General features: G+C 63.2%; 1 protein-coding gene across 1 annotated transcript; it reads right to left on the reverse strand.

Annotated features, from left to right (window-relative positions):
• Positions 1–1126: 1126 nt before the first annotated feature.
• On the reverse strand, positions 1127–17095 carry PDLIM7 (PDZ and LIM domain 7). The gene is made up of 17 exons (XM_034066961.1): positions 17001–17095; positions 15661–15767; positions 11906–12057; positions 11590–11620; positions 10821–10930; positions 7699–8000; positions 7488–7524; positions 6598–6752; positions 6247–6283; positions 5300–5454; positions 4920–4956; positions 3778–3836; positions 3407–3641; positions 3150–3330; positions 2853–2973; positions 2267–2382; positions 1127–2012 (listed from the first exon to the last, which is right to left on the reverse strand). Exons 2-17 carry the CDS (start codon positions 15763–15765, stop codon positions 1926–1928), a joined length of 1920 nt encoding a protein of 639 aa, XP_033922852.1. The 5' UTR covers positions 15766–15767; positions 17001–17095; the 3' UTR covers positions 1127–1925.
• Between the last annotated feature and the right edge of the window lie 167 nt (positions 17096–17262).

A 17262-nucleotide genomic window follows, 5' to 3' on the forward strand; every position in this document is an offset into this window, starting at 1 on the left:
CCGGGGCTGAGCTGGCACAACCAGTTCCAGGGCCGTGCCACCCCAGAGGGCTCCGTCCCGCACGGCTGCTTCCCCTGCCCCTGCACTGCCCTCCGCTGTCCCGGCTGAGCCAACGTTGGCTCGCTGGCTGCTCACGTGAGGCCACCATCGCCTCACCTTCCCCTGCGCTTCCCCTGACCTTGGCTGCAGCCGGGACTCACGCTGGGGCCCTTACACAGCCCTGCTTGACCCGGCCCTGCCAGGCAGGCACCGGTTGTTTCTATTCCCTTTGCCAGCCACGTCCTGTTGCTCTTCGGTGTGACCGTTCCACTGCCCTACAGACCTCAGTGCAAGCACCCAGCTCAACCACCGCCTACCTCCATCCCTCCTGCTTCCCCCTCCCCACCTTGGATGAGGTTTTGCAGTCCTGCAGCTGGCACCGCAGCCACAGGCCAGCTCCGGGTGATGGGAGGGAGGCATTTGGCTTCCCACAGCCAGCTCCTGCCCTCAGCAGAACCTTCCAGTAGATTAGCCATTTTCCTTGCAATTGCTCATCACGGTAAGAGCTGCAGTCATTAATGACCGTTCCATCTGCCAAAGCGGAGCAGGAGGAGCAGCTCTTCCCCACACCCGCTGCCCTGAGCCCGTTCCAGCCGGAGGTGCCGGCTTGGCCTCGCACCCATCCTGTGGGACAGCAGCTGCATCCATGAGCAAGCGCTTGGCTGATCTATGCTGGAGCGCGCCAAGAGACGATGCACGTGGCCCACGCGTGCCCCCGCTTCCTGGTCCCTGAGCAGGACCCAAGGCCAGAGCACAGCAGGGACCAGGGGACACAACTGGGTAAAGCAGGGACCACCCTGCAGGGTCCAAACCCTGTCTCATCCTCCCTTGCTGCAGCTTTGCCCCCCAGTAATTACTGCCTCCATCAGCAGTCCTGTTTGCTATGAAGACCCAGGGACAAGCCCAGTGACGAGGAGTTCAGCCCACGCTGACCCAGGCAGAGGAGGTGGAATGCGAGGCCAGGATTTTCCCTGGAAAGCTGGAAGGAGCTGAGTCAGGCCCTGGGAGTGAGCAGGGCAAGGGCTGAACACAACCTTCCCAGCCGGCTGCGCCTCGCTCGGTGAAACCACAGGCCTTGACACAGGCGGCACTTGCACAGAAGTGTTTATTAAGGCACTAAAAGCACCGTGGCTACATCAGCAACAACCCGACTGGAGAGCGTGGGGTTGGGAGAGGCATTCACAGGCCCAGGACGGCAGTGGCAGAGCACTCTTTGGTAGGAAGCCATGCCCTGCGCCCCGGCACAGCCATAGTGGGGGTGCTGCCACACGCCAGCCGCAGCAGAGCCGTGGGCCTAGGTTGGGGGGACATAAGGCAGAGACCCCTGGCACAGAGCTGGGTTAGGCAGGAAGCCACCGCAGCAGTGTGTGGGGTGGGCAGGAGGTTGCTGCAGGCAGGAGCCCATAGGGGAGCGGGGCCAGGGCTCCAGCCCCACACACTGAGCACACAGCAGGGAAGATGGGAGAGAGTGTGGCAGGGGGCTGGTCCTCACCCAGTCAGGGATGTGCTTGGAGCATCCCTGCCCCAGTGCTGAGCTGCGAGGCAGCAGGGCCCCAGCCGAGCAAGGGAACAGCTCTGCTGTGCCAGACCCTCCCCCAGCTGCAGCCTCAGCAGGACCACAGCCACCACACTGCATGGCCGGGGGGCAGGAGATCCATGCAGCATCCCTGTCCCAGGGCTCCTAGGGCCAGTCAGGAGACACAGCTATAAGGGGCTCTGGACCCAGCACTGCCTTGGGCTGGAGCCGGGCCAGGAGCTGCCAGGAAAGAGGCAGGAGCAAGGGGAAAGGGTGAGGGCCCAGCCTGGCTCCCTGGGGACAGCAGGGGTAGGGTGAGAGGAGCATGCAGGGCCAGGGGCACATGTGGGCACAGCTGAACTCCCACCCCTCACACGTGGGAGAAAGCGTGGCTCTTGCAGAGCGGCTTGTCCTTCTTGGAGTAGAATGTCTTCCCTTCCAGGTTGGTCTGGCAGATCTGGGGAGAAGAGAACACAGGAGGTCAGGTCTGGGGGGCTGAAACAGCCCCTGGCTTCCCCCCATAGCCCAGAGCTCAGCACTGGTGTGGTGCAGATGGCAGAGGGCAGGGTTCTGAGCCACCAGCACAGGGCCAAATGGCGAAAGCCTTGCTGCATCAGGGACCCCCTGCTGCTGGTGTATCCCATGCATGGCACGACTACCAGGGAGAGCCACAGCCCCGCCAGCAGCCCAGGAAGGAGGCACATGGCTCACCGCACAGACGAAGCAAGTGTCATGCCAGCTGAACCCCAGCGCCTCCAGGAACCGGTCCCCAGCATCGATCTTGAAGTCGCAGCCGCGGCACTTAGTGCCAAACATCTTCTCATAGTCTGTGAGCAGAGGCAGAGCCCAGGTCAGTGTTCCCCAGCACTGCAGCCCCTCAGCCAGGGGAGCAGGGCTGCTGCACAGCCAGGATCCCACAGTCACAGCCTGGGGACAACCTGCTGCCAGCCCCAGGGGCATGATGACTGAGACACCCGGGAGAGATGCCTGTGCTGTGCAGGGTGCCCCAGGCGCACGGAGGAGGCAAACCTCATCTCCCAGGATGCAGCACTCGCCTTTGATGTACATCCTGCGTCATCACCATGGCAACACAGGAGCAATGGCACTACCCCCAGGAGCATCCCGGGAGGACTGGGATGGAGGGCTCAGGGCTGCGTGAGTGGGGTCCCTGTGTTCCCTGTGGCCTAGGGGAGCCCCGCAGTGCAGGACAGTTTGCCGTCACCACTGTGGGCAGCTGCTGAGCCCTGATGATGCCCCAGTGCCATGTAGGATGACACATGGGGTCCCCAGGTCCTACCTCTCTCGCAGTAGGGCTGTCCCTCCTCCATGTAGAAGGCACGGTTGCGGATGGGAGTTTTGCAGGCAGCGCACGTGAAGCACTGGACGTGCCAGGTCATCTTCAGTGCATGCATGACCTCCTGGAGAGGAGCCACCATCAGCCAGGGGCAGGACCACCCTGTGCCATGGGGAGTCCCATCCAAGGCAGAAAGGGACAAGGGATCCCATGGGATGGGATCAGGATGGGAAGAGAAGGAGCCCATAGGTGAGCAGGAATTAAAGATGGGAGGTGTGGGGCAGACTGAGGGATACTCACCCCTGTGATCTTCTTCTTGCACTTGGCGCAGGTGGGTGCGTAGCGCGTATCATAGCACTTGGGGCAGAAGATGGAGCCTTTCTCCTCAAAGAAGCCGCCTTCATCCAGCACCTTCCTGCACTGGCAGCAGGTGAACTCCTCGGGATGGTAATAATGTCCCAGCGCCACCAGGTAGCGTCCCCTGCAGCAGGACAGAGCCACATCAGCCATGCCGGGCTCAGGATGCTGCTGTGGTGGTGGTGGTGACCAGGGCTCACCTGATGACCTTGTTGCACTTATAGCAGAGCGGTGTGCGGCCAGGCCCTTCGGGGGCCTGCTGTGCTGCCTGCACGATGGAGCTGCGGTTCTGCATGGGGGTCGGGGTGGCCGGCTGGCTGTGCTTGCTCACCACCGTGCTGGTCTTGTCTGGGGCGTAGCGCTCCGCAAATGAGGGGTCCACAGCCCAGGGAGGGCGGCTGGCAGGGCCAGGGGTGGCGGTGGGGGTCCTGGGGGCTGCACACACACAGGGCTCCAGGACAGGGCTTCTGATCCCTCAGCAGCCCATTCCCAGCATCCATAGATGGGCAAGCAGCTTCCCCCGGCACCCACATCCCGCTCATCCCGAGACCACCGGAAAAGTTTTGCTCACCCAGTCCTGGCTCAGTCTTCATCCCTGCTCCCGGGGATGGGTCCGGCACGGAGACCTGGCTACAGAACAAGCAGTTAATCCAGCCTGCCCCACTCAACCCCACTGCTCAATGGGCCTGTGTGGGTACAAGCAGGACTCCCCCACCGGAACAAGCAGGTGGGAGCTGGCCAAGCCCATGTGCCCAGCCAGCAGCTGGTTTGGTGATGATGGGTACCAAGCCAAGCACTTTCAGCCCTGCGAAGACACAGTGTGCCCGGGGTCTCTGGCACCCATTGTGGTGCTCTGGGGAGCAATGGGAGGGTGCACAGGCCTGCTGGGGTCTCACATCAGCTCTGGGCTGCTCCAGAGTGACCAAGAACCCCAGGGACCACAGAGACCCTGGGTTCTCACTCACACATGATAGTCACCCCCAGCTCCACCAGGGTGCAGGGGGACTTGGACCTGACATGGAGTGGGGAGCACCAAGGCCCAGCTCTGGCACAGCTGGGGACAGGCAGGGCTCTGCCATCCCTGCCAGCTATGCAGGGCCAGGCTGGTCCTAGGAGGAACAAGGCCTGTGTCCCCCCAGGCTGCCAGCACTGGGCTGGGGAGCAGGCAGGGGAAGGCAGGGCCAGACAAGCACAACCCAGCCAAGAGGGGGGACAGGGACAGAGGCAGAGCCAGGGGCTCTGTGCCTCTCCAGAGCAAAGACAAGGAGACAGCTCCAAAACCAGGAGCATTCATTTGCAGCAGAGCAAACCAGACACAGCTGGGACACAGTGGTCACAGTGCCAGGGCAGGAAGCATCATAGAGGGGAAGAGAGAACAGGGGCATTGTGCAACACCCCTGCCCGGCACCCCGTAACACAGCCCCAGCTCCCTTCTCTGTCCTCACACAGGGAGAAGCAGGTGAAACTCATCCAGCTCTGCCCAACCACCCCACAGCCCATGCCAAGCTCACAGGATGTTACACCCCATGTGAAGGTGGTGCCCAAACATCACAACCACCCCAGTGAGGTTTTAACAGTGCCACAAGCTGCATTGGACCCTCTGTGTCTGGGGCATCATGGCACAGTTTGGCATCCCCAGCTTGGTGCCAGCAGCGCCCAGCAGGTCCTGTCTGGGACACACAGCCCCACAGCCGCCCTGTGCACTCCCCTTACCTGGGTTTTTTAACAAATACATCCTCATGATCCTCCACTGAGCACAGCAGGAGAGAAAGGAGGAAACAGAGTCAGTCTGCGGCCACCGAGGACCAGGCACAGCAGGAAGGAATAGGAAAGGCAGGAAAACTGCCCTCTGTTCCCACCATCCTCCTGCCCCAACACCCAGCCCTGCCCGGGCACGGGGCAGAGCACGGCCCCAGCCCAGCGGCACCACCACGAGCACACACAGAGCCCTGGGCAGCTCCCACTGGCTCACAGTGGCCACAACCAAAGCCCTGGTGCCACATCACCACACAGCCTGTCCCAGGCACTCTCTGTCCCGGCAAAGCCCAGCACCCCCAGGCAGCCCAACACTGCTGGGCCCTGAGGGAACTTACATCCATCAGTGCCCGTCAGCTGGGCCAGTTTGCGGAAGGAGCGGGACTGGGAGGTCCCGGTGCGGGGCTGCCAGTCCTCAGCATCCTCCATCAGCCGCAACTTCCCAGGGTCACACACGGGGCTCCTGGGGGGGTCCAGCGGCTCTGGGGGCTGCCTGCGAGTGACAGAGGCAGGCACTCAGCTGGCACTGTGCACGGACCCTGCCCGGCACTGCAGCACATGGCAGTGATACCAAAAGTGCCTTCAGAGACACCAAGTCCTTTGCCAGACCTTGGCACTTACCACCACATCTCCCCCGTGCCCCAGCCACCCCTATGGGTTTCCCTGCAGCATTAAAAACAACGGCGGTACAACAGTCAGTGTTTGACACATGGCTCAGTGCATCCCTCCCATATGCAGCCCCAGCCCCACAGAGGCACAAGCCCCACAGATGCCATCAGCATTCACTCATGACCCCTGCAGCTCCGCACAGGACGCTGTGCCCTAGGCACGTGTCTAGCACCTCCCAACACCAAGATGTTGCCAGTGCCACCAGCTGCCCCTACCCATTATGTCCAGGACACCTTGGTGCAGCTCAGCCTCCCCAGCTCAGTGCCAGCAGTGCCCAAGGGTCCTGCCCAGCACAGGGAGAACACACTCCAAGGACATCCCCATTGGAGAAGCCAGACTGGCCGGCGGGTGCCTGGGCAGGACCCCCCCCCGCAGGAAAGGTCGGATCAGTGGCTGCGTGCTGGAGGGGCCATCGTGTGGCGAGTGCAGGGCGGGCTCTGCAGCTCCATCAACAGCTCAGCTTTGGGAGAGTGAGAGGACAGACCGAATGTGAGGATGGAGTGGGAGGAGAGAACAAACAACAACAGGGCAAAGAGCTTCTGCAGTCACTGCAAGCAGTGAGTGGCTTACAGGAGTGAATGGCTCCTGCTGCTACCCTGGTGCACACTCCCCTTACCTGGGCTCTTTAACAAGCTCATCCTCATGATCCTCCACTGAGCACAGCAGGAAACAAAGTCAGTCTGCGGCCACCGAGGACCAGGCACAGCAGGAAGGAAAAGGAAAGGCAGGAAAACCGCCCTCTCCTCCCACCACCCTCCTGCCCCAAACCAGCCCTGCCTGGGCACGGGGCAGAGCACGGCCCCAGCCCAACCACTGTGAGCCAGCCCTGGGCAGTTCCCACCCAGCCCAGAGGGACAACGCGTGGCCTAAACCAACACCCGGGTGCCAGCCCTCACAACAGCCTGTGTCAGGCTCCAGCTGCCCCAGCACCCCCAGGCAGCCAGCACCAGGTCCTGTGTGAACTCACTGCTGTCAGCACCCGTCAGCTGGGCCAGTCTGCGGAAGGAGCGGGACTGGGAGGTCCCAGAGCTGGGCTGCCAGCTCTCAGCGTTCTCTACCTGCCGCAGCTTCCCAGGGTCACACACAGGGCTCTTGGGAGGCTCCAGCAGCTGCGGGGGCTGCCTGTGAGTGACAGAGGCAGGCACTCAGCCAGCACCACGGACCCTGCTTGGGCACAGGGCAGGGATGCCAAAATAGCCTTCGCAGATGCCAACCCCCCTGCTGCACCCTGGCACTTACCGCTGCTGCCCTGTGCCCCAGCCAGGCCCGTGGGCATCCCTGTGGCATCAGAAAAACGGCGGCACTATAGTCAGGGGTTGACCTACAGCTCAGTGCATCCCTCCCTATGCATCTGCAGCCCCACAAAGGTGCCATCAGCACTCACTCATGACCAGCCTTACAGCCACCTGCAGCCCTACAGGACACTGTGCCCCAGGCATGTGTCTAGCACCTCCCAGTGCCCCCAGCAAAGTGTTGCCAGTGCCACCAGCTGCCCCTACCCATTACATCCTCCTTGGTGCAGCTCAGCCTCCCCAGCTCAGTGCCAGCAGTGCCCAAGGTCCCTGCCCAGCACATCCAGCACAGGGAAGGTCTGGCTGGGGACAGCCTGGCAGGACCCTCCTAAGGTGATGGTCAGAGCAATAAGTGAATGCTGGCAACGCCTGCCACGTGGCTCTGCCAACAGTGCAGTTCTGGGGGAGGCAGAGAACAGAGGAGGATGAAAGAGAAAACCAGCAACAGGACAAAGAGCTTCCCCAGAGTCACTGCAAGCAGTGAGTGCAAACCAGCCGGGTGGGCTCAGCCCCAAGAGGGCACCATGGGGGTTCCTGCTGCTGTGCTGACACACACTCCCCTTACCTGGGCTCTTTAACAAGCTCATCCTCACGATCCTCCACTGGGCACAGCAGGAGAGAAAGGAGGAGACAGAGTTAGGCTCTGGCCACCGAGGACCAGACACAGCAGGACGGAAAACAAAAGGCAGGAAAACTGAGACCTCCTCCCACCACCCTCCTGCCCAGGCACAGGGCAGAGCACCCCCCAGCCCAGCGGCACCATCAGGAGCCCTCACACAGCCCCAGGCAACCCCCATGACTCAGGGGGACGTGGGGACACAGCCAACACAATGATGCCACGATGCAGCCTCTGCCAGGCTCCAGCTGCCCCAGCAAAGCCCAGCACCCCCAGGCAGCCAGCACCAGGTCCTGTGTGAACTCACTGCTGTCAGTGCCCGTCAGCCGGGCCAGTTTGCGGAAGGAGCGGGACTGGGAGGTCCCGGTGCGGGGCTGCCAGCTCTCAGAGTCCTCTACAAGCCGCAGCTTCCCAGGGTCACACACAGGGATACTGGGGGACTCCAGCGGCTGTGGGGGCTGCCTGCGAGTGACAGAGGCAGGTGCTCAGCCGGCACCGTGCATGGCCCTGCTTGGGCACAGGGCAGGGATCCCAAAACTGCCCTCACACACACTAACACCCACTCCAGACCCTCAGCACCAGCACATGCCACAGCCCCCTTTTGTCCCAGCCAGACTCACAGGCATCCCTGTGGCATCAGAAAAACGGCGGCAGAGCACTCAGTGACTGACCCATAGCTCAGTGCGTCCCTCCCATACACACCCCCAGCCCAACAGAGAAGCCAGCAGCTTTCATTCCTGACCAGCTCCACAGGAACGCTGGTGATATGCTCATCCCCATCTGTCCGTCTGCCTCACAACCCCACAGGATATTGTGCCCCAGGTCCAGGTACTTCCCAGCACCTCCCAATGCCTCCCCCCAGCAAGGTGTTGCCAGTGCCACCAGCCTCCTCCAGGTCTCATTTGCTCCAGAAGCAACGGTGCAGCTCAGCCTCCCCAGCTCAGTGCCAGCAGTGCCCATGGGTCCTGCCTGGCACACTGTGCTTGAGGACAGCCAGCCCTGCAGGTGGGTGCCCAGGCAGGACCCTGCTGAGGTGATGGTCAGATCGGTGGCTGAGCACTGGTGGTGCCCATCGTGCCATCGTGTGGCGAGTGCAGGGCAGGCTCTGCAGCTCCATCAAGAGCTCAGCTTAGGAAAAGCTAGAGAACAGAGATGGAACATGAGGATGGAGCCACAGGACAGGAGAGAAGAAACAAGGGGACAAAGAGCTTCCTCAGAGTCACTGCAAGCAGTGAGCGCAAACCAGCTGGTGGGCTCAGCCCTGAGTGGCACCATCAAGGCTCCTGCTGCTACCCTGGTGCACACTCCCCTTACCTGGGCTCTTTAACAAGCTCATCCTCATGGTCCTCCACTGAGCACAGCAGGAGAGAAAGGAGGAGAGAGTCACTCTGCAGCCACCGAGGACCAGGCACAGCAGGAAGGAAAAGGAAAGGCAGGAAAACTGCCCTCTCCTCCTGCTGCCCTCCTGCCCAACACCCAGCCCTGCCTGGGCATGGGGCACAGCATGGTCCCAGCCCAGTAGCACCACCACGAGCACACACAGAGCCCTGGGCAGCTCCCAGCGGCTCAGAGAGACCACACAGGGCCTAAGCCAACACTCGGTACCACAATACACCAGGTCATCTGGCTGCAGTGGCCCTGGCAAAGCTGGGCACCCCCAGGCTGCCAGCGCCAGCCCCTGAGGGAACTTACATCCATCAGTGCCCGTCAGCCGGGCCAGTTTGAGGAAGGAGCGGGACTGGGAGGTCCCAGAGCGGGGCTGACAGCTCTCAGCATCCTCTATCAGCCGCAACTTCATGGGGTCATATACAGGGGTGCTGGGGGGCTCCGGGGGCTGCCTGCGAGTGACAAAGTGGTCTGTCAAATCTGACAGATCCCCACAGCATCACCTCCCTGGGGCTGCCCCACACCTTCCCCAGGCCAGAACTGCAGCACATTAGTACCTGAGACCCCAGACATTGCCTGCTCCCCACATCCCCTACTCCTCCTCCATGTCAGGAGGGAACTGACCACCGTTCCTGGCATTGTAAGACTGGTCCCATGGGCCAGCAGTGGAAAGGACAGGGCAAGAATAAGCCAAGGTAAATAAATCACTGGCAGGGCAGCTGCATGAGAGCCCAATGAACACATATGGTGTCCATGGCAGTGATGCCTGCTTGGCTCTGGGCATGATACCCAGCACAGCTGACAGCCTTTGCCCAACTAAGACATGTCTTGGGGAGGAGGAAAGGGACCATGCATGAGAACACTCCAGGGCCCCAGCAGACAGGCAGTGCTTGCCATTCAGGCTAGGGGCAGCATGCTGCCAGGAGTGACACACGCCATGGGAAGAGCAGCACACACTGCCTGTCCCTGGCCTGCCAATAGCAGGGAAGAGGCATGCAGGGAGGACAGAAAGAGCAGGCAAAAGGCTTACTGACTTGTCAAGGCTCAGCACCTGTAGGGGAGAGGGAAACAGAAAGGGAGGAGAGAAAGAAAGAAAAAGGAAAGAGAAATTAGACCCGCAGCACCTGAGAAGTTCGCAGAGCTCACCTATGGCCTGCACCAGTTCCCCTACCCCAAGACTCATGCCCAGCTTGCCCAGGGCTGGGAGCACACTGGGGCACAGGGGCAGACACCAGCAGACCACAACATGCCTCCCTCAGTCCCCCCCAAACATGCCTGGGTGCCCAGGGCAGCCAGGGCTGCACCCCCCGCATTGCCCTGTCTCAGGGCACCACAGCAGCTCCTGGCAGGAGGGGCTGGGACCGGCAGCTGCCAGACACATGGCTGGGGAGCCTGGAAAGCCAGGAGCTTCTTCCCTGCAAGCAGGGCGAGGACAGCGCTGCGTGGGGTGTGAGGGCTTCACTGTGCCCAGCCTGTCCTGGCAGCCATGGGAGCCCATGGGAGCAGCAGGACATCCCGGGGCAGGCACTGGCTGGTGGCCACAGCGCAGCTGCCGCTTCTGTGCTGCCACAGATGCCAGTGAACGTCCTGCTGCAGCCACCATGCCGTGCCCTGCAGGACTCCCCACAGGCTTGACACGTCCCTGAGCGAGGGACCGGCACGTGCATGGCTGTGCGTGACAGTCCTGTTGTGCCACCTCAGCACCGGCCACCGGGGACCCCCAGCATGGGCACCGTTACCCGCTACCACCCTGGGGCCTGGCATGCAAGGCACAGCAGGGCCGGGCAGTGAGGTCCCCCCGATCCTTGGGGAGCAGGACAGACGGCAACGTACCCGTTGTGCTGGGGGGTGCAGGCGGGCGCCAGGGGCGCGTACGTCACGGGTTTCGTCACCAGCCCAGGCCGTGGGTTCGGAGGCGAGCCTGCCCCGAAGGGCCGGGCTGTTTTGTTGAGGGCGGTGCTGGGAGCGAAGTTATATTTCAGGGGTTCAGAGCAGGGGAGTGAGTCCTGAGCGAGACAAAACACACAGACACGGGCTCACACGTCAAGCAGCATGCAAGGGGCCAGGCAGCGCAGCAGGCAGGGAAGCCGGACAGCATGTGCACCGCAGGGTACTGGGCTCTGCCAGGCTGGCTCCTCGCTCTGCAGGTCACAAGCCTGACAGCTGTTGCAAAATTAGTAAGTGCCCAGACACTGGCTGCTGCAGGCAGCAGGGCAGAGCATGCACACACCCATCCAAACTGCCCCGCAGCACAAAGCTGAACGCATGCAGGTGGCTTCCATCCAGGAATCACCGGTCACCGGCCCCAGCCCTGCTCCCCGTGCCAGGGCACTGCCCAGCACTGGCAAACATGGGGCCCTTAGGCCATGAGCAACTGCCTGTCCTCCTCCCCTGCCCACACCCAGCACTGGCAGGGGCACAGGCAGGCAGCAGCCATGGCCTGGGTGCCCGCTGGACAGACCCTGCTCCCTCCGATCCCCTGCAGTGAAGCAGCTGGGGCTGCTCCTCCAGAGGGGAGTTTTCCAGCCCTTCAAACACACCCCGGTCCCCACAAACGCCTGCAGGCCCCAGGAGCAAAGTCCATTTGTCCATCTACACTCCGAAAGGATTCCCCTCCCCTGAAACCAGGCTGAGGTACCTCTGCAGCACCAGGAGCGACACGTACCTTCTGCGGCTTCCCCATGTGGTTCTGAGCTCTGCAAGAGAGAAGATGGAGAGACAGGTACTGGAACCAGCCCGGGCAGCACCAGGACACCGGTACCCCGAGGATGCAGCCCCCACCCAAGAGGAGCCATGGACTGCTGACATTGCCCCATGGCTCACAGGAGAGGGCTGGTGGCCAGGACAAGGCTCATCCAGCCAAGCAGAGCCCTTGGACTCATCCAGGGGCTGCCAGGCTCCGAGCAAGGAGCAGTGATGCCAGGAGACGGCACTGGGCACAGCGACTTTGCTCCATCCACACGAGGACCCACAAATCCCACCTGCTCAGTGTGAGGCTGAGCCTGTCCCCACAGGCGCGGATCCTGTTCTGGGCCTCGATGTGTGTCATGGAGCTGGTGCTCTCCCCGTCGATGTACAGCACCCAGTCGCCCACTCCCACACCAGCCTGCGCCGCCTTCCCACCCGGCGTCAGCTGAAAGACAGATGGAATTAAGGAGAGCCAGCATGGCTGATGTGGGCACACAGGGACACCCCATCCTCATGACAGTAGGGATCAGCTGGGTCCCAGCTAAGGACACCCATACAAGCCTGATGAGAGGGAAGTAGGGACCCACACATCACCCCCATTTCCCGGGGCACTGGCCCCTCCAGTCAGCACTGCCCCCCTGCCCTCTGGCACAGCTGGGGCCATGCCAGCACCCAGAGCCCAGTCCCCATGACACCGAACAGCAGAGCGGTGCTGGCTCAGCCCCGGCAGGAGGCCTGGCCGCCCCTCGGAGCCATCCGGCTGCGGGAAGCGAGCGCAGTGAGTCAGGACCCGCCGGACAGCCCACGCCTGGCTGCAAACCACAGGCACGTCCAGCTCACTGCCCGGGGCGAGCAGTGGGATGGGGGAGGCAGCCCCAGGCACCCGTCCCATTGCCTCCTGGTGCAGACGTTACCTCATTCCCACAGCGGGAGCACTCCCCAGGGCAGGGAGACACCGACCCGGACCCACACAGCTCCCTGAGGCCTCACCCCGCCGGGGCAGGCGGGAGCACGGCCATGGGATCCCCCGCACCGGGGATGTGCCTTGTCCCCAGCATGGCTCTGTGGCTCGGAGCTGCGCTGGGCCTGTGATGGGAAGCAGAGGCTGCCCTCCCCTCCCGTCGGGGATGCACAGCGGAAGGTGAGCAGGGCCCTGAGCACCGCACACAGCTCGCAGGCACTGACTGACAGACAGACAGACGTGGGTAGGCTGCAGCCATTCCTGCTCCTCCAGCACAGAAGAACTTGAGGCACTTGGACCCAGACCAAGTATTTCCTCAAGTCCTGTTCAACATGAACATAAAAGGAGCGAGCCAGATTCCCAGCGCTGTCAGAGGGCTGAGAAAACCCTGCGACGAGCCCCAGCCCCTCCTTGCCCATGCGTGGGGCCCGGTTCATCCCAGAGCTGTGCTCCCCTTCCACACGTCAGCACTGGTCCTCCACGTGAGCCCAAACCCCACAGCCAGGCTGGCTGCGGCCCGGCACTACCTGCATCCCACTGCCACCCCAGCGGTACATGGATACCTCCTCCTGTGTCCCTGTACCACCCAGCACCGCTCCTCCTGCCCAGCACCACAGGGTGCCCTGGGCATCAAGTGGCGCCGGCCGGCTCCCGGCCGCACCGCTGCAAGCCCCAGCTTGCTGCCCTGGAGGGCTGGGGAAGGCACGAGGTGACTGCGTAGGTTTGGAAGCAGGAGCGGGATCTGGGAGAGGTTTTCAGAGCTGTATGGGAAGGGGAGAGCTCACAGCTGCGTCACACACCGCGCCCAGCCTGGCTGGCATCGCCACGCTGCCCTTCCCGCTCCACGCGCCAGGAAACCCCTTCGGCAGGTGCCAGCTCAGGCAGGAGCCGTGGCAGTGCCAGCCCTCCTGCTTCCAGGGCTTCCTTCCTCCCCCTCCACCCAGCCAGCCCTTTGTTTCCCAGTGCCTCCATCACTGCACCCAGTGAGGTGCCCTTGGCTTGGGCACCCAGACAGAGCCTCACACAGCACTGAGGGGAATGAGGCACCTGCACTGGGACCAAGGAAGCATCCTCCAGCCTGTCCTGCTAGCAGCACCAAGGGTCTCTCCTCCACACAATATCCAGGCCACCAGACACAAGCCCTTACCCTGGCTCCACTACAGCAGCTCAAGACCTTGCAGGCTCTTGCAGCCTGCCTAGCCAAGGTGTCAGGGCCCCAGCAGAGCCCCTTACCATGCAAGAAATATGCAGAGGACCAGGGTGCCACCTCCTTTATGTGGCCACAGAGCTGAAGAAGCCTCGCAGCTCACCCAGCAGTGTCATGGTGATGGACACAGCCAAGAGCCAAAGCACACACCAGTGCTGCCTTCCCCGTGTGTTCCCCTGCCCCACAGAGCAGGGCCTCACTGCAGCCCTCAAAGCCAGGGCAGGACACTTCCTTCCAGCCTGCTCTAGCAGCCCTAGGCCTGGCAGTGCAGCCAGACCCTGCTCAAGGGAAGCAGTGACCAAGGACAGCAGCATGCTCTGGGCATGAGCTTTAGGGCTGGGGATGCCTCTGGGGTGCAGGGTCACCCCTTCCCATAAGGCAGAACCCACAACCCTCCCCACAGCACAGCCAAAGCTGGCTACATCCCCTGGGAACACGCTCCCTGCTCCTGCCTGCCCTGCCCAAGCCCCGAGGGCAGCACTGGACTGCTTGAACAGCAGGGATGTTGCTTCAGAGGCCCCTGCCCTGGGAGGCTCCTCCATCCAACCAGACCCTTTGTTAAGCCCTGGCTCGCAGCCAAGGGAAACATTTTTTAGTGCATAAACCCGCTGAAGCCGTCTCTGTGCTCAGCATCGTCCCTGTGCTCAGCATCGTCCCTGTGCTCAGCATCGTCTCTGTGCTCAGCATCGTCTCTGTGCTCAGCATCGTCCCTGTGCTCAGCATCGTCTCCGTGCTCAGCATCGTCTCTGTGCTCAGCATCGTCTCTGTGCTCAGCATCGTCCCTGTGCTCAGCATTGTCTCTGTGCTCAGCATCGTCCCTGTGCTCAGCATCGTCCCTGTGCTCAGCATCGTCTCTGTGCTCAGCATCGTCTCTGTGCTCAGCATCGTCTCTGTGCTCAGCATCGTCCCTGTGCTCAGCATCGTCTCTGTGCTCAGCATTGCTTTGCAGGCCCCGGGGCAGCGGCGCTGGCAGCTCCAGCCTCGCACAGAGCACTCGGGGTCTGTGTGGGTGCTGCAGAGACCCGTGTTCCTTGGGACAGGCACACGGTGCCAGGCTCGTGCCAGGGGCAGGCCCCGTGCAGCTCTCAGTGCCACGAGCGACGCGATCCTTGCAAAAGCATCATCGTGCCAGCAGCCTCAACGGCACGGGCAAGGCAGTCACATTCCAATGCTTATAAGGCAATTGTGTGGCCAGAGCCCCGGCCAGCACCCACCCTAGGGACCAGGCTGCTCAGGGACAAGGACACACACACAGCCAGGAGCCAGACATGGCCTGGGTGAGCACCACAGCGGGAGCAGTTCACATCAGGTACCTCAGCCACAACCAGCAGCACAGCGGCTCTTGCTCACGCTGCCAGAATTGGCTGGTTTTGTGAAGGCAGCCGTATCTCAGTGCAGGCACCAGCACAGGCTTCCTTCCCCCCATCCATTTCAGGGGCCAGCTCAGGTGCAGAGCTGGGAAGCACACAACAGAGTGGCAAAAGGGCACAGGCTGAGTCCTGGGACGCTGAGCCCAGCACTGGAGTGCAGACCGGAACGCTGGCCCCACAGTTCAGAGACATGAGAGCAGCTCCCCTCCCCCCTGCGGTGGGCAAGCTCAGGAAGGGGCCTCCTCGGTCCCCCCAAGCAGCAGAATGACTCTGCAGAGGCCGTGCAGCATTTCACATCTCTGCCCGGAACACCCCCGAGCCGGACTGCAGCTGATAAGGCACCAAGGAGGCTACATGGAGCCAAGCAGGGCAGGATGCAGCATTCCCAGGGCCCCAGCTCATCTACATCCCCCACATATCTCTGCCTCAGCCACCTGGATGCAGTCACCATGGCTTCCCAGCCCTGAGGCAGGAGGAAGGGTTGGTATCACTGGTCTTGGCTTCTCTTACCCTGGAGATGGAGAGTGGCATGCTAAAATCCTTCCCTCCCTGCAGCCTGAAGCCCCAGGGCGCTGGCCCATTCAGCATCACCTTGTAGGACTCCATGTCATCCATCTCTGCAAGGGAAGAGGGTGTGATCCTGGCATTAGAATACACAGGAAAAACGCAAGGAAAGCAAGCAAGAAAGGGGCCCGGTGCCTGACAAAACAGGACAGGAGACAGGTCATGTTTCCACCCTGACCATCCTACACTGTGGTTAGAGACGCACCCCAAATCTATCAGCATCTTCTCCAGCAGTGTCAGAGCCAAGACTAATGCTGACTAGTGCAAAGAGTGAGGCATAGCCCCGCTGGCACTCACAGTGGAGCACCCGCTGGCTTTGCCCTCCCTCACCCAAACCTGGCATGTGTTATCCCTTGCAGCATCCCAGAAACTCACGCTGCTGAAAGCCAAGACCGTTTCAGACCACGGAGAAGTGGGAGTGGGTAGGGAAGGATGGGAACCAGAAGTGTTTTTGCCGGGTGGCTGAGCAGCGGCAGCCCAGGAGCTGCGGGACAGCACCCGAGGCGCCTGGCAGAGCAGCGCTCCGGCAGCTGGCCCAGCACATGGTACCTGGGAGCGAGCCCATCTGTGCGCTCAGAGCCGGGGCTCGGCGGGCGGCAATCCCGGCGCTGCACTGCCTGCCAGGGCCACACTGACAGCTGTCAGCCGGCCAGGGCCCGGGCAGCCGCGGCCTCCGGACACCCCTCACCTGAACGGGCCCCCCGGCACCCTTCTCCTGCCGCTGCCAGCCGGGCTCAGGGGGGCCCACGCCCGGCCCGCCCCTCGCACCGGACGGCCGGGTGGCGGCGGAGGCCGCAGGGCTGGGGGCCAGCGTGCCCCGCTCCGCCGGCCCGGTGCGGGCTATATAAGGCGTGTAAGACGACACCAGCCCGCTCCCCGCTCGGGAGGGCCGGGAGAAGCTGCGTGTCAGGCATTCCCGGCGCCCGGCACCGAGAAAGCCCCGCCGAGGCGCCGGGACCGGGCAGGCAGCCCCTATCTCCCCTCGGGGCTGGGCCGGGGTCCCCAGCAGCCCCGGGATGGGCAATCCCTCCAGCTCCGGAGGAACCGCCGGGCTGGGCCTCCAGCCCTGCCCCCCGAGCCCCGCTCTGCAGCCCGCCCCACCGGGAACCCCTCCCCATCCCGGCCCACAGAGCCCCCTTCCCGAGGTCGGGGCCCCCGACCCTGCCCCACATGGGCCCGACCCCAACCAAACGCCTGCTCTCAGACCCAGGCCTTACCCCCGCACCCCTCCTGACCCCACTCCCCCCGCAGAGCACACGGACCCCAGCCCTGCCGCACGCACTCACCCGCGGCCGGGCGGGCCCCGGCGGGGCGGGGGCTCCGCAGCGGGGAGCGGAGGACACCGGCGGCCGCGGGACTCAAACTCGGGCACCGCCCCCGCTCCGCCCGGCCCCGCACTATATAGCGGCGAGGGGGGGGCGGAGCCTGCGATCGGCTTGACCAATCACCACGCGCGCCTGCCTGCCGGGGTGGGCACAGCGGCGCCCCCTGGCGGGGAGCTGCGGGCTGCCCCCCCCCCCCCCCGTTCCCGCAGCACCGACCCCGCCG

Source organism: Melopsittacus undulatus, chromosome 10, assembly GCF_012275295.1.
Source record: "Melopsittacus undulatus isolate bMelUnd1 chromosome 10, bMelUnd1.mat.Z, whole genome shotgun sequence".
Taxonomy (NCBI): Eukaryota; Metazoa; Chordata; class Aves; order Psittaciformes; family Psittaculidae; genus Melopsittacus; species Melopsittacus undulatus.

Coding starts and splice junctions, on each gene's coding strand:
- PDLIM7 (XM_034066961.1), bottom strand. CDS start 15,765: ATGGATGACATGGAGTCCTACAAGGTGATGCTGAATGGGCCAGCGCCC. Junction 7,525..7,698: donor TGGGGGTTGCCTGGGGCTGT/GTGAGGGCTCCT, acceptor TGCTGTGCCCAG/TGGAGGATCGTGAGGATGAG. Junction 4,957..5,299: donor GCTGACGGGCACTGATGGAT/GTAAGTTCCCTC, acceptor TGCTGTGCTCAG/TGGAGGATCATGAGGATGTA.